General features: G+C 43.8%; 1 protein-coding gene across 2 annotated transcripts in view; it reads left to right on the top strand.

Moving 5' to 3' along the window:
- Nucleotides 1-21,912, top strand: part of ASH1L (ASH1 like histone lysine methyltransferase) — a 95,276-nt gene that overhangs the window by 31,530 nt on the left and 41,834 nt on the right. The window contains exons 4-8 of one of the 2 annotated variants that reach the window (XM_060758152.2): nt 3,994-4,098; nt 8,686-9,373; nt 10,769-10,852; nt 12,598-12,777; nt 17,454-17,548. In XM_060758152.2, the coding sequence (XP_060614135.2) occupies nt 3,994-4,098; nt 8,686-9,373; nt 10,769-10,852; nt 12,598-12,777; nt 17,454-17,548 (1,152 nt within the window). The remainder of the gene's footprint in view (nt 1-3,993; nt 4,099-8,685; nt 9,374-10,768; nt 10,853-12,597; nt 12,778-17,453; nt 17,549-21,912) is intronic. The other variant, XM_060758153.2, reaches the window with a different exon arrangement.

Raw genomic sequence — 21,912 nt, 5'->3', positions numbered from 1 at the left:
AGAACTCTTTGTGTGTTGGAGGCAAGTGTGAATGTTGCAATTAATCACCTTGATTAGCATTGCAAAGCCTTGCAACTTGGGGGTACTGCTTTGCAGTGGCTCCGGTCCTTTCTTGAGGGACAGTCCCAGAAGGTGTTACTGGGTGACACCTGTTCGGCCCCACAACCGTTGTTGTGTGGAGTCCCACAGGGCTCAATTCTGTCCCCGATGTTATTTAACATCTACATGAAGCCGCTGGGGGAAATCATCCGGAGTTTCGGAATGAGGTGTTATCTCTACGCAGATGATGTCCAAATCTGTCACTTCTTCTCACCTGTCACCAAGGAGGCTGTCCAAACCTTGAACCGGTGCTTGGCTTTTATGTCGGACTGGATGAGAGTTAACAAATTGAAATTGAATCCAGACAAGACCGAGGTCTTACTGGTCAGTCGTAAGGCCAAACAGGGCATAGGGTTACAGCCTGTGTTAGATGGGGTTACACTCCCCCTGAAGACACAGGTTCGCAGCTTGGGTGTGATCCTGGACTCATCGCTGAGCCTGGAACCCCAGGTCTCAGCGGTGGCCGGGAGAGCTTTTGCACAATTAAAACTTGTGCGTCAGTTGCACCCGTACCTTGGGAAGTCAGATCTGGCCACAGTGGTCCACTCTCTTGTTACATCCCGAATAGATTACTGCAACACACTCTACATGGGGTTGCCTTTGAAGATTGTTCGGAAACTTCAATTAGTCCAGCAGGCGGCAGCCAGATTACTCACCGGAGCGTCATACAGGAAGCATATCACCCCTCTGTTATGTCAGCTCTACTGACTGCCAATCCAGTTCCGAGCACAATTCAAAGTGCTGGTTTTGACCTACAAAACCCTATACGGTTCCGGCCCAGCGTATCTATCTGAACACATCTCCTTCTACGTCCCGCCTCGGAGTTTAAGATCTTCTGGGGAGGCCCTGCTCTCGGCCCCACCTCTATCACAAGTGAGATTGGTGGGGACGAGGAGCAGGGCCTTCTTGGTGGTGGCCCCTCGCCTGTGGAATTCATTTCCTGGGGAAATTAGGTCATCAACATCCCTCTCTTTTAGAAGGAAACTAAAAACATGGATATGGGACCAGGCTTTTGGGTAATCTGGCAGATAGACAAAGGACAATGACGACTAGAATTGATAGGATTAGACAATGTGGAATGAATTTACGGATTCTGAGCTGGCGAACGTTGAGCATTAGATTGGTTTTATTGATTGTGATGTATAATTGACTGTTTTAATTGTTTTATAACTGCTGTTGATATATGTTTTTATCTTATTGTTGTGTTGGCATCGAATTGTGCCTTTTGTAAGCCGCCCTGAGCCCCCCCCCCCTCGGGGGTTGAGAAGGGCAGGGTAGAAATGCGCGATATAAATAAATAAATAAATAAATAAATAAATAAATAAATAAATGCAAGGCCTGGCTACTTCCTGCCTGGAGGAATCCTTTGTTGGGAGGTGTTAGCTGGCCCTGATTGTTTCATGTCTGGAATTCCCCAGTTTTCAGAGTGTTGTTCTTTATTTACTGTCCTAATTTTAGAGTTTTTAAATACTGGTAGTCAGATTTTGTTTCCTCCTTTCTGTTGAAATTGTCCCCTTGCTTGTGGATTTCAGTAGCTTCTTGGTGTCGTCTGACATGCTGGTTGTTAGAGTGGTCCAGCATTTCTGTGTTCTCAAATAATATGCTGTGTCCAGGTAGGTTCATCAAGTGCTCTGCTGTGGCTCTCTTCTCTGGCTGAGTTAGTCTGTAGTGCCTTTCATATTCCTTGATTCAGCCAGGTCTTGAGGTATATAGTTTCCAATATACCTCACAACTTCTGAGGATGCTTGACGTAGATGTGGGCAAAAGTCAGGAGAAATGCTTCTGGAACATGCCCGTACTGCCCAAAAAACTCTCAGCAACCCAGTGATTCCAGCCATGAAAGCCTTCAACAACACATTGAACATATTCTTTGTTTTTTAAATCTCTCTAAACCTCATAGTACTTGTGTATGTTGGTTTGTACCACAAAGGCCTCTTCATGTCTTGATGAATGTGGACCAAACTTGGCACACATACCCTTCAGTACGCAACATAAAATAATGGTAGGGTTTCAACTACAAAATCAACCTTGTTTTGTGATAAGGACTCCCAAAAGTAAAAAAAAAAAAGCCAGTATATAGTTAGAAAGGATTAGCTACCAGCCTATAGGTATGTATGTGTGTATGCAGTGCTTTGATGCAACCACAAGAGACAGTCTATAGATAGAAAAGCCTACAACACAGCCTTGAAGGCCACAGTCCACCCCATTAGGAAGTAATCCATTTAATGAAGATTATATTTTGAAGTACGTGTGTGTGTGTGTCTGCGGCTTGTTCTGAGGCTGAGCAACTGACTTCCTAGAAAAGTAGAGGAAATCAAAGTGGAAAGAAGTGACGAGTGGAAGGCCATAAGCAGGTTTCTGCCCTGGGCCTAGTTCTGTTCAACTTCTTTATCAATGACTTAGATGAAGGGTTAGAAGGCATGATCATCAAGTTTGCAGATGACGTCAAATTGGAGGGATAGCTAATAATCCAGAATACAGAAACAAATTGATCTTAAATTAGAAAGATGGGCCAACAGAATGAAGTTCAACAATGACAATTGCAGGATACTCCACTTAGGCAGAAAAATGAGAAACAAAGAGACAGAATGGGGGACGTCTTGCTCAACAGCAGTACATGTGAAAAATATCCTGGAGTCCTAGAGGACAGGAAGGTGAACATGATCTAACAATGTGTTGCGGCAGCTTAAAAAGCCAATTGATGAGTTAGTCTGCCTGCATAAATAAGAGCATAGAGTCTAGATCCAGGGAAATCATGTTACCCTTCTATTCTGCCTTGGTCAGACCACACCTGAAATACTGTGTCCAATTCTGAGCACCACAATTTAAGGGAGATGTTGACTATCTGGAATTTGTCCAGAGGAGGGCAACTAAAATGATCAAGGGTCAGGAGAACAAGCCCTATGAGGAGTGGCTTAAAGAGCTGAAGAGAAGGCTGGAAGGACACATGGTGAGGGCCATGGATAAAGATGTGAGGGGAAGTCACATGGAGAAGGGAGCAAGCTTGTTTTCTGGTGCCCTGGAGACTAGGATGTGGAACAATGGCTTCAAATTGCAGGAAAGGAGATTCCACCTGAACATTAGGAAGAACTTTCTGACTGTGAGAGCTTTTCAGCAGTGGAACTCTCTGCCCCGGGGTGTGGTGGAGACTCCTTCTTTGGAGGCTTTTAAGCAGAGGCTGGATGGCCATCTGTCAGGTGCTTTGAATGTGATTTTCCTGCTTCTTGGTGGTGGGTTGGACTGGATGGCCCACAAAGTCTCTTCCAACTCTAGGATTCTATGAGTGGAGGCTCTTTCTTTGAAGGCTTTTAAACAGAGGCTGGATGGCCATCTGTCACGGGTGCTTTGAATGTGATTTTCCTGCTTCTTGGTGGTGGGTTGGAATGGATGGCCCAAGAAGTCTCTTCCAACTCTAGGATTCTATGAGTGGAGGCTCTTTCTTTGGGGGCTTTTAAACAGAGGCTGGATGGCCATCTGTCAGGGGTGCTTTGAATGTGATTTTCCTGCTTCTTGGTGGTGGGTTGGACTGGATGGCCCAAGAAGTCTCTTCCAACTCTAGGATTCTATGAGTGGAGGCTCTTTCTTTGGGGGCTTTTAAACAGAGGCTGGATGGCCATCTGTCAGGGGTGCTTTGAATGTGATTTTCCTGCTTCTTGGCCATGGGTTGGACTGAATGGCCTGCGAGGTGTCTTCCAACTCTAAGATTCTAGGATTCTAAAGTTGAGGCTGATCCTAAAGTTAGGTAATGTTGAAATCCAAAGGTGGCATCTATCCTTCTTTAGGGGGATTCTATAGATAAGCATAGGAGTACCACACTTCTGCTGTAATGTTACTTTCACCTTCAGTGACATCTGTGCATCCAGATTTCTTTCTGACCTTGTTTTTGCTCTTCAGCGGGAATCCTTCCAGCACAGGACAAACCCTTGCAGAGGTCAACAGAGGGCACAAGCTCTAGCCCTTCCAGAAAAAGGTCTTTGTCTGAAAGCACATCTTCTACAGGTAAATAATGTTTCTCTTTCTGAAAGTCTGTTGTCTTTCTACTTAGAGATAATCCAGCAGATCGACCTACTGATCCTGGTTTGGCCTTTCCAGTTACTTACTTACTTACTTAGGCGATCCCTCGTTGGCTGAGTAGGATAGTCTTCCAGGATCAGTATTCTGGTGTGTCCGTAGGTGACAGTGGAGCCCTATTCTTGATCTGCATCTTCTCCCACAATGAGGGCATTGGTTTCCAGGTGGAAGGCGGTCTTGGTCGGGGTTGGCTTGACGCGCCTTCTTCTTGGCACGTTTCTCCCTTTCACCTTCCATTCGTGCCTCTTCAAATTCTGCAGCACTGCTGGTCACAGCTGACCTCCAGCTGGAGTGTTCAAGGGCCAGGGCTTCCCAGTTCTCAGTATCTATGCCACAGTTTTTAAGGTTGGCTTTGAGCCCATTTTTCAATCTCTTTTCCTGTCTTCCAACATTCTGTTTTCCGTTCTTGAGTTCCGAGTAGAGCAACTGCTTTGGGAGACGGTGGTCGGGCATCTGGACAACGTGGCCGGTCCAACGAAGTTGATGGTGGAGGACCATCACTTCAATGCTGGTGGTCTTTGCTTCTTCCAGCACGCTGACGTTTGTCCGCCTGTCTTCCCAAGGGATTTGCAGGATTTTCCGGAGGCAGCGCTGATGGAATCGTTCCAGGAGTTGCATGTAGACAGTCCACGTTTCGCAGGCGTATAGCAAGGTTGGGAGGACAATAACTTTATAAGCAAGCCCCTTGGTATCCCTGCGGATGTCCCAGTCCTCAAACACTCTCTGCTTCAATGTATTGTCGAAGGCTTCAATTGAGCTCTGCTTCAGTGTATTGTCGAAGGCTCTCTGCTTCATTTGGAAAAATGCTGCACTTGCAAAGCTCAGGCGGTGTTGTATTTCAGTGTCGATGTTGACTTTGTTGGAGAGGTGGCTGCCAAGGGAGTGGAAGTGATCAACATTTTCTAATGTTACATCATTAAGCTGTATCTCTGGCATTGGAGAGGGATTGGCTGGTGACTGCTGGAAGAGCATTTTGGTTTTCTTGATGTTCAATGACAGTTCGAGCCTCTAGTATAATTCTGCAAAGGTGTTTAGAGTGGCTTGTAGGTCTTCTGAATGCGCAAGCTGTTTAACCTCAGCAGACTGAAAGCCGGAACCAAGGTTACAACAACATCTATTATAGAACTCCAGTATGCTGATGACAATGTCGTCTTTCCAGTTAGTTACCAAATATACTCCACTTTGGCAGGAAAAACAAAATGCAAAGATACAGAATGAGGGATGATGCCTGGCTCGAGAGCAGTACGTGTCTAGATCCAGGGAAGTCATGCTACCCCTCTATTCCGCTTTGGTTAGACCACATCTAGAATATTGTGGTGCCCAGAATTGAAGAGAGATATTGACAAGCTGGAATGTGTCCAGAGGAGGGCGACTCAAATGATCAAGGGTCTGGAGAACAAGCCCTATGAGGAGCGGCTTAAGGAGCTGGGCATGTTAAGTCTGAAGAAGAGAAGGCTGAGAGGAGATATGATAGCCATGTATAAATATGTGAGAGGAAGCCACAGGGAGGAGGGAGCAAGCTTGTTTTCTGCTTCCTTGGAGACTAGGACACGAAACAATGGCTTCAAGCTACAAGAAAGGAGATTCCATCTGCACACGAGGAAGAACTTCTTGACTGTGAGAGCCATTCAGCAGTGGAACTCTCTACCCCGGAGTGTGGTGGAGGCTCCTTCTTTGGAAGCTTTTAAACAGAGGCTGGATGGCCATTTGTCAGGGGTGATTTGAATGCAGTATTCCTGCTTCTTGGCAGGGGGTTGGGCTGGATGGCCCATGAGGTCTCTTCCAACTCTTTGATTCTATGATTCTATATCCAAGAGGCAACATTCAGAATGCAAAGATATCAATGTACAGGGAAATAAGATTTTCCCACTTCTATTACATTAAGTTTAATTTGCTTGGGACAATAGCAGTAATAGTAATAAATACAGGTGCAGAATTTGTGGTTGCTGCAGAAAAGCATTTTTATGCCAATGTACTGTTTCTTTCTTGCTTGCACTCCAGTCTGTTGTTCCATCCCTAATTATGCAAATTATATGAAAAATGAGTGGCAGTGAAGCACAGAGATCTTCTACTCCAGTCTTCTAAAGGTGCCATTGTGTAGCTGATGCAATTGGTTGACAATTGGCTAATGGTACAAAGAGAAGCTGGGCCACAGCTGGAGAGAAAGCAGCAGGTGGCATAGCAGTGGTAGATACCACGCACGACAGATCAGAGCAATATTGAATGGTACATATATAGTTGCCCTTAGTTAGCAAGGTTATCTTGTGGAAGAGTGAGGATGGGAAGGGCTCAGAATGGGAGCCTTCCTCTGCAAATGGATTGCTCTCCAGTGATGCCTGGCCAATGCTGCAGCTGTCACCAGCCTCCTGCCCTTGCTCTCTGATCTTCTTTGGCCTTTCCCAAACATGGTTCAAGGGTGGACCATCAAGACATGGTATCCTCCCTTTTCTCCAAAGCTTGTAATTTGTGCAGCTGTTTAGATAGCTCTTATTTCCTTAGCAGGTGGTGGGCCACAAGGAATCCCAGAAAAATTCACTTGCCTCTCAAAGAGGGCTATGAGAGGTTAGCTGTACACAATCCTAAAAAAACCCACTAAAAATATGTATGTATTTGTGCAGCATCAAATAGCTGCCTACTGTGAGGTTGCTCTGAGTTCCCTTTGAGGTGAGGAGGGCGGGCTATAAATGTGGTAAATCTATATAAATAAAAATGTAATGTTCATTTGTGGGATTATCATAACTCAAAAACTACTGGACAAATTGACACCAAATTTGGACACAAAACACCTACTAACCCAAGGAGTGACAATCACACCAAAAAAATTTGATTGTTGAAGGCTTTCATGGCCGGAATCACTGGGTTATTATAGGCTTTTTCGAGCTATTGCCATGGTCTCGAGGCATTCTCTCCTGACGTTTTGCCTGCATCTATGGCAAGCATCCTCAGAGGTAGGAAGGTCAGCCTCCTGCCCTTGTTTCCTGATCTTCTTTGGCCTTTCCCAAACATGGGAGTGCTGGTTCAAGGGTGGGCCATCAAGACATGGCATCCTCCCTTTTCTCCAAAGCTTGTAATTTGTGCAGCTGTTTAGATAGCTCTTAAAAAAATGAATTTGTCTTTTGGGAGTTGTAGTTGCTGAGATTTATAGTTCACCTGCAATCAAAGAGCATTCTGAACTCCAACAATGATGGAATTGAACCAAACTTGCCACACAGAACTCACATGACCAACAGAAAAGGCTGGAAGGGTTTGGTGGGCATTGATCTTGGGTTTTGGAGTTGTAGTTCACCTACATCCAGAGAGCATTATGAACTCAACAATGATGAATCTGGACCAAACATGGCACGAATACACAATATGCCCAAATGTGAACACAGATGGAGTTTGGGAGAAATAGACCTTGACCCTTGGGACTTGTAGATACTGGGATTTAAAGTTCACATACATTCAAAGAGCATTCCGAACCCAACCAACGATAGAATTGGGCCAAACTTCCCATACAGAATCCTCATAACCAAAAGAAAATACTGTGTTTTCTGGTGGTCTTTGATTACCCTTCTCACATCCCCTCACGACCCCCCAGGGGTCATGCCTCCCAGGTTGAGAAATGCTGCCTTAAGGCCAACCACTCCAACTCCCTTCATCCAGGCAAGAAAACATAATCAAAGCCCTCCTGACAAAGAGCCATCCAGCCAGAGAGAGAGAGAGAGAGAGAGATGATTCACACACTCACATATATGGATATAGAATCATAGAGTTGGAAGAGATCTCATGGGCCATCCAGTCCAACCCCCTGCCTAGAAGCAGGAATATTGCATTCAAAGCACCCCTGACAGATGGCCATCCAGCCTCTGTTTAAAATGACAGGTATAGTATCATATGACAGATATAGTATCATAGATTTGAAAAGGACCCCTAAAGAAGGACAATTATATGTTGCATGTTCCAGAATAGGCGAACCAGACAATCTCTACATCAACACTGACAAAGAAACAACAAGAAATACTGTTTACCCACAAGCATAAAGACATTACGTATATTAGAAACCAACACTTTCTCATTACTTTATTTTCCAGATCACCAGACTGGGCCACAACGTGTGGCAGGAGACAGCTAGGATATAAATAAAACCAATAGAATGTATAATTTAAAACCTAAGACATGTAAACACTAAAATAGATTGTCATTTCCTCTGCTTACGTCATTCTTTTCAAGCTCAGTTCAAGAGGTAGCTCTTTTTGCTCCTCTAAAGGCTATGCGATCAGATTGCCTTCAGAATGGCTTTCTCCCGTTGAGCCAGATCGGTATCCTGTTTCATGTCCCTTTGCTAGTATTGTTTCAGCAAATGACTGTGAGAGATGGGGTTGCTTCAAGTATGCCACCATTGCAGAAGCCTGCCCTCCCCATTTGCTGATCATTTTTAATCATATGTCAGAGCATAGGCCTTTGAAAAAAATATAAATATGCATAAATAACTAAAAGCTAGACATCTTTACATTGCATTTTCTGTCTTTCCAGTGACTGGGGTTCCTGCGCGAAACACAAAGCTAGGCCCGGCAGTGGAGGATCCTGTGGATAATCTGTTGCAGCGCATGGCTCAGCATGAAAGCCAGAGTGTGCTGGAGAAGACCTTTGAGACCGTTATGGCGAGTGTCCCTGCAGCGCCCTCGGGGAGCCCCTGTCAGAGCCCCAGCCGGGAGAAAATGCCAGGGGACTCCGGCAACGATGGCCTCTCACTCCTTTCCGACCGCTTGTCAAGTAGTTACTCTCCCCATCATTTCAAGAGGAGTGTGGTGGAAGCCATGCAGTGCCAGGCGAGGAAAATGTACAATTACGACAAGATTTTGGCCACTAAGAGAAACCTGGACCACGTGAACAAAATCCTCAAAGCCAAGAAATTACAGCGGCAAGCGCGGACTGGCAATAACTTTGTCAAGCGTCGGCCTGGTCGGCCTAGGAAGTATCCCTTGCCCTCGGTAGTTTCATCACATGTCCTTCAAATGAACCGGTTTCTCAGCCAAGAGCTGGAAAGCGCAGACCAAGGCTACTTGCTCCACCGTGGCCCTGATACTGTCAAAGATGCCATAGAATCCGTGGTTCAGGGAGTGAATGTGAAGGGCTGGAAGAGGAAGAGGTGGCAGGAAGAGGAACAGGCCAGGAAAAGGCAGAAGGCTCTGCCGGAGGATGAAGAGGAGAGCAATAAAAGGTAATCCCTTTGTGTTTTGAGACTGCTATCCTATAGATAGATGGGATAAAGGAAGCTTCTAGCTCAGGAACAGCAAGATAAATAAATGAATATTTATTTATTTATTTATTTATTTATTTGCTACATTTGTATACCGGCCCTCTCGGTCCGTAGGCGACTCGAGGCGGTTCACAAGGCAACAATTCAATGCCAACAATATCATAAAAACATTAAAAAGCATTAACACATCAATTAAAAACTATGAAGGTAGTAAAAACTATCATTTCGTCTCCTAGATAAAAAACATAATCCAATCTCATAGTCTAATTGTTCCATAATCCTATGTCTGATTACACTGCCTTTTCAAAGGCCTGCTCGAATAGCCAGGTTTTGACTTTTTTTCGGAAAATCAGAAGGGAGGGGCTGATTTAATGTCCCTAGGAAGAGCGTTCCATAGCTGAGGGGCCACCACTGAGAAGGCCCCGTCAAACGTATTTGTGACTCAGATGGAGTCGAGATCAGAGCCTCCCCAGATGATCTTAACATCCGAATATGCTCAGTTAGCTGCTGAATTTTCTGACTGTTCGAATCTGGGGAGCAGAGTGAGCTCCGACTGTTAGCCCCAGCTTCTGCCAACCTAGTAGTTTGAAAACATGCAAATGTGAGTAGATCAGTAGGTACCACTCCGGCAGGAAGGTAATGCGCTCCATGCATTAATGCCAACCACATGACCTTGGAGGTGTCTACAGACAACACCAGCTCTTTGGCTTAGAAATGGAGATGAGCACCAACACCCAGAGTTGGACACAACTAGACAATGTCAGGGGAAAAACTTTACCTTTACCTTTACTACCAGTTTGTACCAGAGTATATCTATTGTGGTACAGTTGCTTTGAACTTTACTTCCCATCATTTCTTATTATTGGCCATGCTGGCTGGGAATTTTATGAGCTGCAGCTCTAATTCAAAGTACTGACTTTGACCTCCTAAGCCATATATGGTTCAGACATAGGTTATATGAAAGGCCGTTGTCTCCTTTACAAGTCAACCTGTGCTTGTAAAGGATCTGCCCTTCTCTGTCAGATCAACCTCAGTGATATATCACAGAACAAGGCCTTTTCCGTCGCTTCCCCCAGGATCTGGAAGTCCCTTCCCAGAGAAGTTAGACTGGAATCCTTCCTACTTTCTTTTTGCAGACAAGTAAAGGTGTTTCTGTTTTGTTACGCATTTGATGGCCGGCTGGATAAAGCCTCACTTAAGCAATATGCTAGATCTTGCTAGATCACCATTGTTGTGGTTTTGCAGGTATACATGTTTAATGATACATGTTTCAGTTTGGTTTTAATGTTTTGATTGCTTGATATCATTTTAACTTTTGTATCTTGTTGATTCAGATATATTTTTAATTTGTTATAGGCTGTTTTTGAGTCCTGAAATATGGAAAAGATGTCATAGAAATAACAATGATGGTGATGATAATAACAATACCCACAAGGAGAGGTGGGTAATACATTTATATTTAATAATAATTATAATAGCAATAACTGCATGACTGAGATCATTATTATTACGTATTGTTGTGGCATGTATCATTAAACATGTATACACACACCACAACAAATGGCAATATCATCTATACACATAATACAAGTGAAAATATGTATGTGTGCATGTGGCTGAGCTGTCCACTGACACAGACCATCTCCTGCCTCCACAAACAACTATAGCTCTCACTACTCAGGAGACACCAATGGCCCTCCCTCCAATGACATTGCATGCTATAGTGAGCGCCATGAAACATGTACAAGACACCTGCCAATGTACTCTACCAACACAATACTGCTCACCACCAAGTGAAGGCTTTCATATGGGGACAATTTCATCCTAGATTTTATGTTTTTCCCCCACCACAGATATCTTAGTGTTTCTTACTCTCTCCATTGGTATGGAATTTGCATGACCCCGCCCACTGACTCTCCCTTAACTATTTCCTATTCTTTTCTGTGACACACAGTAAACAGAGGAAGTGATCAGCAACTGAACATACTAGAGAGGTTTGGGAAGAATTCACCATAATTTATAGGAGTTGTAGGTACTGAGATGTTCACCTGCAATGTAAGAATTGTACTCTGAACTCCACCAGTGATGGACCTGGAACTAACTTGGCACACAGAAGCCCCATGACCAACAAAATATACTGGAGGGATTTATAGAAGTTGTAGTTCACCTACATCCAGAGTGCACTATGAACCCAGACAGTGATGGATCCAAACCAAACTTGGCATGCATACTCATTGTGCCCAAATTTGAATACTGGTGGGTTTTGGGGGGAATTGGCCGGGACATTTTGGAGTTGTAAGTCCTGGGAATTATAGTTCACCTGAAATCAGTGAACACCCTGAACTCCACCAATAAGAAGGACCTTGACCTAACTTGGCACACGAAGCCTCCATGACCAACAAAAAATACTGGAGGTCTTTGGGGAAAATTCATCTTGAGGAGTTATAGTACACCTGCAGTCAGAGAGCAGTGTGAACCCAAACATTGATGGATCTGGACCAAACTTGGCACACATACCTGATATGCTGAAAATTGACTCCTGAAGGGCTTTGGGGGGGGGGGGGACTGACCTTCCTTTCTGGGAGTTGTAGTTCACCCACAACTGACTTCTACTTATGATGGACCCGCACCAAACTTGGCACACAAAACCCCCATGACCAACTCAATCTACTGGATGGGGTTTGAGGCAACTGACTCACCATAGTGGGAGTTGTAGTTTACCTGACAGCCAGAGAGCCCACCGAGGATGCATCCAGAGCAAACTTGCCAGACAAAACAAATTTTAAGTAATGATGGAGCTTTTCGAGGCTAACCTGGCAGGATGTGAGTTGTAGTTCACCCACAACCTGGGCAACGCCGGGGCACCCAAGCTAGTTATCATTAGATGGATCAGATCATTATTATTATTGTTTATTGTTGTGGCATGTATAATGAAATACGTATCATTAAACATGTATATACACACCACCACAGTAATTAGCAATATTTCATCATAATCACGTGAAGGCCTTTTCTCTGATATCAGAACATAAAAAGTAGGCTGAAGCAGCTTTCTTGTCTATCCCAGTCTTTTCTCCTCTGTTTGGGAATAATATACAAAGCAATGAGTCTCTCCCTGCATGTTATTGTCCTTTTAATGTTTCTGCTGCATACATGCTTATTTTCTCTGGCTTTTCTCCTTCTAGCTTTTCTGAAATGGCAACTGAGTCCACTACTTGTGAGGAAGTGATAGTGAAACCACGTGAGCTGGAAACCCTTGAGCAGCCGCTGATTTCTCCTGTCCAGCGGGAAAAGAAAGCTCCGCGACCCCCAAAGAAAAAGTACCAGAAGGCTGGGCTATACTCCGACGTATACAAAACCACTGAGTAAGCTGGATTATTATTCTGTTACAGGCTTGTTAAGTCTGTTTCTCATTTCTCTGAATTAGAAATTGAAAATCTGACATTGAAATGCAGAGTCCCCTCGGGGAGATAGCACAAATATAACTAAATTATTATTATTATTATTATTATTATTATTATTATTGTGCTTTTTCAGGCCTGAAAGAACACTTTAACAGATGCAAGATCATCAGCTGCAGGCTTGAATGTTAGAATTTTTAAAGTATATTGAAATGTCTAAACACTTTTTTAGCAATAATAATAATAATAAAATAAAATTTTATTTATACCCCGCCACAATCTCCCCAAGGGGACTCGTGGTGGCTTACATGAGACCAAGCCCAACAACACATCAATAAACAACAAAGCAATATTCAAATAAACAATATAATTAATAAAACTCACATATCTATATAAACAAAAATGTAATGTTCGTTTGTGGGATTAACAGAACTCAAAAACCACTGGACGAATTGACACCAAGTTTGGACACAAGACACCTAACAACCCAATGTATGTCCTTCACTAAAAAAAATTGATTTTGTCATTTGGGAGTTGTAGTTGCTGGGATTTATAGTTCACCTACAATCAAAGAACATTCTGAACCCCACCAATGATGGAATTGAACCAAACTTGGCACACAGTTCTCCCATAACCAACGGAAAATACTGGAAGGGTTTGGTGGGCAGTGTCCTTTGGTTTTGGAGTAGTAGTTCACCTACATCCAGAGATCACTGTGGACTCAAACAGTGATGGATCTGGACCAAACTTGGAAAGAATACTCAATATGCCCAAATGTGAACACTGGTGGAGTTTGGGGGAAATAGAATCTCGACATTTGGGAGTTGTAGTTGCTGGGATTTATAGTTCACCTACAATCATCGAGCATTCTGAACCCCACCAACAATAGAATTGGGCCAAACCTCCCACACAGAACCCCCATGTGGGCCACAGCAATGCGTGGCAGGGGACGGCTAGTTATATATAATAGGACCTGAGCATTCATGGAGTTTTGGAGTTTCTCTTGGAAGAAAACCTCAGCGGATACAGAGAGCTCACTGTACTTTGGGGGGATTTAGACTAACAGTTTCATAGAAAATGGCACACAAGCATTGTTTTCAGTACAACCCTCATATCATTCGCATTTCCAAGCTAGAACACTTGACACAAATACAGTACAAATTGCTGCCACTTGCATCTGTTGCTCTGCACAGACAATGCTGGTGAGACTTTTTCAAGCCTGTGTTCGCCCAAGGGAGGCTTCTAGAGCAGACTTGCTCTTACTCTGAGAAGCACTCGCATGCAACTTATTCTATCCAGAGCCCACACGCAAAATTCTTGAATGGCTTCCAAGGTAAAGAATACTTTTGCTCACAAGACGAGTGACTCATGAGCATTTCCTATTCTGTTTTCCTTAAAGGAGAGATCAGAAACCTCTTCTTTAAACCCAGGGAGCTTTTCAGTCTCATTACCAGTGCAGCTCATAAATAACTTTCCCCGAGTAGGGAAAACACTTACCATTTGACTCCTGGTTGCTCTTAACAGTAGTAAGATCTTTTTTTTTCATGGAAGAAGGTCTTCCATGTTTTGCAAAGTGAAGTGAACCAGAGCGCAGAAGATATTGAATTCATTGCAAAATGCATTGCTCTTAACAAGACCGTGATGCAAATTGGAATTTTATAGACTCTCGCGTTCATTAAAATACAAATTTAAAATCCCACATTTTAATACACAAGGGAAATGTGTATGCTTTCTATTTCTTCTGCAGTCCAAGGAGGCAATCATTGAGATTTGCCGTGATATTGCAACTCTGTATGTGTGTGTATTGGTGCTTAATGTGAAGATATACTTCAAGTCAACTGTCAACACACAGTATTTACATGTAATTTAATTGCATACATTGTATTTTAATTATATTTTAACTTTATATCCATCTGTATAAATAAAAATGTAATGATCGTTTGTGGAATTAACATAACTCAAAAACCACTGGATGAATTGCTGCCAATTTTTTTAAATTATTATTATTATTATTATTATTAACTTTATTTGTACCCCGCTAACATCTCCTGAAGGACTCGGTGAAGCTGACAAAGGCCAATTTTGGCCGCAAGATACCTACTAACCATCACAGGAGTGACCATCACACACACAAAAAAATTTATTTTGTCATTTGGGAGTTGTAGTTGCTGGGATTTATAGTTCACCTACAATCAAAGAACACTCTGAACTCCACCAATGATGGAATTGAATCAAACATGGCACACAGAACTCCTGTCACCAGCAGAAAACATTGGAAGGGCTTGGTGGGCATTGACCTTGACTTTGGGAGATATAGTTCACCTACATCCAGAGAGCACTGTGGTCTCAAGACAATGATGGATCTGGGCCAAACTTGGCACGAATATTCCATATGCCCAAATATGAACACAGATGAAGTTTGGGAAAAATAGTCCTTGACATTTGGGAGTTGTAGTTACTGGGATTTACAGTTCACCTACAACCAGAAAGCATTCTGAACCCCACCAACAACAGAATTGGGGCAAACTTCCTACACAGAATCCCCGTGACCAACAGAAAATACTTAAGGGCATCCAGTCCAACTCCCTTCACCAGAGCAAGAAAATGTAATCAAAGCCCTCCTGACAAAGAGCCATCCAACCATAGATATAGATAGATATGATACACACAGAGAGAGATATAGTATGATAGATTTGAAAAGGACCCCTAAAGAAGGACAGTTACATGTTGCATGTTCCAGAGTAGGCAAACCAGACAATCTACACTGACCAAGAAAAAGCAAGAAATACTGTTTACCCACAAGCAGAAAGAAATTACATATATTAGAAACCAACACTTTTCATTACTTTATTTTCCAGATCACCAGACTGGGCCACAGCAATTCTTGGCAGGGGACGCCTAGTACATTGATATTTAAATACTTTCTTTTTTGGGTATTTGCTTTGTTTTAAATTGTCATTAGATTGTGTGCCACCTTGAATCCCCATGGGGAGAAAGATTGGGTGTAAATAAAGTGGGGTGTTGTTTTAACAATAACAAGAATAAGAATTACAACAACATATGGCAACATACTCTGGTTTCTCTTCAGATCGTATAACAACATATGGCAGCCCCATGAATTTCAAAAGAGCGTCTTAGGCAAGGAATATTCAGAGGTCGCTTTGCCAATTACGTCCTCTGAAATATCACGTACAGCACCTGACATTTGTTGGCAGTCTTTTGTCTAAGGACTGACCAGGCCTGACCCTGCTTAGTTCCCAAGATCAGATATAACCTGGTGCATTTAGGCCTTTTATCACAGATGTAACTTCCTTCCATGCTGAAGTCCTCATGAGCCTCCTCCTCTAATTGTTAAGTAGCTTGGGTACCTGGTGTTGCCCGGGTTATTAGAAGTCATTTGTTTATTTTACAAAATGCATACTACAACTCCCTGAAACTCCATCAATACTTAAAGTTTGTCATGTTGGGCAAGTTTGCTCTAGATCACTGGTTCTCAGCCTTTGAGTCCCCAGGTGTTTTGGCCTACAACTCTCAGAAATCCCAGCCAGTTTATCAGCTGTTAGGATTTCTGGGAGTTGAAGGCCAAAATATCTGGGGACCCACTGCTCTAGATGCATCATTGGTGGGGTCCAGTATGCTCTCCAGCCGCAGAATGAATTACAAATCCCTCCAGTATGTTCAGTTGGTCATGGGGATTCTGTGTTCCAAGTTAGGTCCAGGTCCCTCATCGGTGGGGTTCGGAGTGCTCTTTGATTGCAAGTCAACTAAAAATCCCAGTACCTACAACTTACAAATGACAAGACCAATTCCACCCAAACCCACCATTAATCAGATTTTGGCCTATCAGGCATGTGTGCCAAATTTGGTGGAGATCCATCGTTTTTTGCATTCACTGTGCTCTCTGGGTTGGTGGGGTTCAGAGTGCTCGTTGATTGCAGGTGAACTATAAATCCCAGTACCTACAATGGCTACAAATTAGGGTGAATTCCCGAATTCCCCCGAAACCTCTCCAATATTTTTTTTTTGGTCATGGGGGTTCTGTGTGCCAAATGTGGTCCAGGTCCATTGTCAGTGGGGGTCACAATGCTCTGACTTGATGCAGGGTGAACTACAACTTCCATCATCTGGAGTCAATCCCCCAAACTCTTCCAGTATGTTTAGTTGCTGATTAGTTCTGCTCTGTTTGTTAATCAGACAGAGTTGAAAATAGTAAGAAAGGGTTAAGGGAGAGGCAGTGGGTGGGATTACGCAAATTCCACATCAGTGGAGAGAGTAAGAAACTCTGTTGGAGGAAACATGTAAAATCTAGGATGAAATAGTCCCTGAATGAAAGCATTCCTTGGGTGGTGGGCAGTATGGTGTTTGGGGAGGACATTGGCAGGAGTTGGGCTACATGTTTATGGTGCTCACTATAACCTGTAATGTCATTGGAGGGAGGGTTTTTGGTGGTTCCTCAGCACTGTGGGTTAAAGCTGTTTGTGGAAGTGGGAGCCTGTCTATGGAATATAGAATATAAAATATAGATTCGGTATATAGATTTACACAATTCAAGTTAATTCTTAGTTGGGTCCTACAGCGACCAAGGGAGTTCCAAAGGGCTTGTGCTCATTCTTCTTCCCTTTTTCTCCGTTTCTTCCCAGCCCCAAAAGCCGACTGATCCAGTTGAAGAAAGAGAAGCTGGAATACACTCCTGGAGAGCATGAGTACGGCTTGTTCCCGGCACCTATTCACGTGGGTGAGTGACATCTTTGTGAACGTTGCATACTATGAAGGGCCTGGCATTGGACTTCTCGGGGGTGAAGCAGAGATTATCTTTTCCAAAGTGGTTGATAATGTTGTGGGTCTGGAGATGTTGAGAGCCTCGGCTCTGGACAGTGGAGAGCCACTAATCATTTCCCAGTTTTGTTTGAGGAACAATATCCACATAATTCATAGCTGTTCATGTTCTGGCAGGAGAGAGGTTAAGGAGAACACAATTGGTTGGCCAGATCCATGTTCTTAAGAGGTGTGAGGCTGCTCTTATCCAAAAGGATTATAAGAGAAGGAAATTTCATGAAGTGTTCTTTCTGAAGACGCAGATTCGCAGTTTGGGAGTGACCCTGGACTCATCGCTGAGCCAGGTCTCAGCGGTGGCCGGGAGAGCTTTTACACAATTAAAACTTGTACCCCAGCTGTGCCCGTTCCTTTGGAAGTCTGACTTGGCCACGGTGGTCCACCTACTTGTTACATCCTGAATAGACTACTGCAACGCACTCTACGTGGGGCTGCCTTTGAAGACTGCCCGGAAGCTTCAACTAGTCCAACGGCTGGCAGTCAGGTTGCTCACCAGAGAAGTGTACAGGGAACATACAACTCTTTTGTTACGCCAACTCCACTGGTTGCCGATCAGCTTCCAAGCACTATTTATTTATTTACGACATTTCTATGCCACCCTTCTCACCCCGAAGGGGACTCAGAACGGCTTACAAGTTAAAAGTAAATATAATTTATTATATTATTACCATAGCACAATATTAATATTCTATATTACATTGTACTATAACATTATACTGTAATATTATTAGTAATATTACATTTAATATAAAATATATAATTATAATGTCATATTATTATTAGTAGTAGTAGTAGAGTGCTCCTTACTCAGTGCTCTGCTGCAGACCCTGCAAAGTCTGGGCACGTAGGCCCAACATCTGCAACCGTAGGCCTGGGCGCTTTGTGCCTATGTGCCAGGGCCTGGCAGGGCCTGAAACTGAACGCCAAGTAAGGAGCACACCTTAGTTGGCGCTCGGCTGTAGGCACTCCAGCGCTTTGGGCCTATGGGTGCAGACTTTGGGCCTATGCACCTGGCAGGGCCTGCAGCCAAGCACCGAGTAAGGAGCGCTCCTTTGGACCTACAGGTGAAGTCCGTCCACACAACCCACCCCCCCACCCCAATATTTGGCTGAAAGAAGATGAAAAACAAGTATCTGCTGTCGCGATATCAAGAGGCTCAGTCAAAACAGATCAGGGCCTCCACAGAAAGCTGGGACATGAAACAGATCAAAGTTTACTCTGAATGCACATGACTAGTTGAGATCCTTATTTGGACCCTCTACAGCAGGGGTCCTCAAACTTTTTAAACAGAGGGCCAGGTCACAGTCCCTCAAACTGTTGGAGGGGCGGGTTATAATTTGAAAAAAGCATGGATGTATTCCTATGCGCATTGCGCATATCTTATTTGTAGTGCAAAAAACACTTAAAAACAATACAATAATTGAAATGAACAATTTTAACAAATATAAACTTATTAGTATTTTAATGGGAAGTCTGTTGTTGTTGTGTGCTTTAAGTCGTTTCAGACTTAGGTTGACCCTGAGTGAGGGCCAGGTAAATGACCTTGGAGGGCTGTATCTGGCCCCCGGGCCGTAGTTTGAGGACCCCTGCTGTACAGCGTACGACTTGAAGAGACATACACGCACATGCTTCGGAACCATGTTTGCAACCCAGTTCAAGAAGCCAAGGAGCTTTGGGAATTGAGGCTTGTGTGCTGAATTGTGCTCCTTGTTTCTCTTTCCCTTGCCAGGCCATAGCCTGCGAGTTTATTTGCGCCAGAAGAGCCAAACAAGCGGCTACTATAAAGATAGGCAGCTTTAATGACTCTGCCTGGCAAAACGGCGGCCCTAGCAGTCTCACCTCCCTGAATCCCATTACGGGGGATTATTTCTCTACCCGGCTAAAGCTAACTTGTCTGGGTGCCTCTTTCATTAAAGGCGAAGAAGAGAGGGAGGGAGGGGAGTGCTCCCTACTTGCTGGGCCGCCTGCCAGGCCCTTGAAAGAGCCTTTTGTTTTACCCAGTGAGGTCATAGAAGTGAAAACAGATTCCCAGCGGAATTTGCTGCTTCCTGGAACTTGCCAAGCACAACTCCAGGCTTTGAAAAATAAGAACAAATTTTAAGAGCAACTAGTAAAGGCAACATGACAGCTGTTCTGCCGTTCCCCCTTGTGTGTGTGCATATCTGAATAACACCAAGGCCATCAAGGGTATTCCGCCTACCCCTCTTTTGTCCTCATTCATTTCCCTTGCCTGTATCACAATAGAGGCTGGAGGGTTTTTTATCTCTGTGTATTGGCTTTCAAGTTGCCCTTCCCTTTATAGGAGCCCTATAGATTCCATAAGGTTTTCTTAGACAAGGACTCTTCAGAGATGGGTCTGTGAATCCCTTCCTCTGAAATAAGTCTCCCACATTGACGATTCCCTTCTTTAGCTTCCAAGAGCAGACAGGATGTGTTGCCTTTCAGTAGGGCCCCAAGTTTAGAGCCTATTTACACTCTTACCAAGACATTGCTAGAAGTTAAACTCTTTGCTGTCAAAATAGACTCTCTTCACTGGAAAATGCTCAGGGTGTAGCTCTGCTGAGACTTCCAGTTAACATATTCAGAGCCCTTACTCTACATATCCTTGAAAGTGAGACTTGGCAAGCGGTGGGTTTTGGGCACAGGGCCAGGCCTTAGACTCTCCCAGCAAAAGCTTTAACAGCCCTCTTCAAGGACTGCAGAAAATTGAATAAGGGCATATGGGCAATGTGAAACGTATGGTTTGACTGGGCTTATTTATTTATTGTGTCAGAAGCGAATTGAAGGTACAGTTATAATGTATTTAAAAACACAGACCAAGTTAAAAACTTGGCATTGTACTAAATGTCCTTTGACTTATTGTGTCTCTGGTGTCGCTGTGATACCATTGTACATGTGGCACGGCTCAGGTTGTATTGTAGTAGGTGGTCCGTGGTTTGTTCTTCGCTCTACCTGGGGCTGCCTTTGAAGGCAGTTTGGAAACTTCAGCTAGTCCAACGGGCAGCAGCCAGATTACTAACTGGGGCGACATACAGGGAGCATACCACCCCTCTGTTGTGCCAGCTCCACTGGCTGCCAGTCCATCTCTGATCCAATTCAAAGTGCTGGTTTTGACCTATAAAACTCTATACTAGTGGTTCTCAATCTGGGGTCCTCAGGTGTTTTAGGCCTACAACTCCCAAAAATCCTAGCCAGTTTACCAGGTATTAAGATTTCTGGGAGTTGGAGGCCAAAAACATCTGGGGACCCCAGGTTGAAAACCACTGCTCTATACGGTTCTGGCTCAGCTTACTTGTCCGAATGCATCCTCTCCTATGTCCCATCTCATAATCTAAGATCATCCGGGGAGGCCCTGCTCTCACTCCCGTCAATTGCGCAAATGCGCCTGGCGGGGACGAGAGACAGGGCCTTCTCGACGGTGGCCCCTCGCCTATGGAACAAACTCCCAAATGAGGTAAGATCTGCTCCCTCTCTCCTAGCTTTTAGAAAGAAATTAAAATTATGGCTTTGGGACCAGGCCTTCGGACAGTAGATGTATGTAGTTTAAAGGGCATGGACTAGAATGACAATATGACTGGGGAGACTGTTTTTATTATTTATTGTTTTAATGATTGCTTATGTACTGTCTAATGATTATTTATGCTTAATTGTGGTTTTATTATTGTAATTGTTATGGATTGGCATCGCGTCAGTGTCCAATGTAAGGCATTGAATTTTTGCCAGTTATGTGTAAACCGCTTTGAGCCCCCCCTAGGGGTGAGAAAAGCGGTATATAAATACTGTAAATAATAATAATACTCGCATGTTGTGGACTCCCATTAAGTAGCCCCATTTCTTAAGGTTAGCTCTGCATCTCATGGTGCTAGAGCGCAGCCTGTTCAGCGCCTTCCAGGTCGCCCAATCTTCTGTGTGCCTAGGAGATAGTCTCTCATCTAAGTATCTGCCACTGATTGAGATTCCGGGTTTTAGTCTGCTGCCTGCCACTTTTGGACTCTCGCTTACTGAGGTGTTCCTCCGAGTATCTCTGTAGATCTTAGGAAGCTATTTCTTGATTTAAGTTATTGGCGTGCTGGCTGATATCCACACGAATGGGCCTTGGTCCTTTCATTACAAGCTGCTACTTCCTGACAAATATCAGGTGGTGCAATACTGGCTAAACGGTATAATTTCTCTGACTGTAGGATGTAGACATCCTGTTATAATGGAACATGTCTCATTAAGAGCCACATTCTCTGTTTTAACGTGGTGAGATGCATTCCACACTGG

The sequence above is a fragment of the Anolis sagrei genome, chromosome 12 (genome assembly GCF_037176765.1).
Source record: "Anolis sagrei isolate rAnoSag1 chromosome 12, rAnoSag1.mat, whole genome shotgun sequence".
Taxonomy (NCBI): Eukaryota; Metazoa; Chordata; class Lepidosauria; order Squamata; family Dactyloidae; genus Anolis; species Anolis sagrei.
The sequence above is the reverse complement of the archived record's forward strand: the minus strand, read 5'-3'. Positions and strand labels throughout refer to the sequence as shown.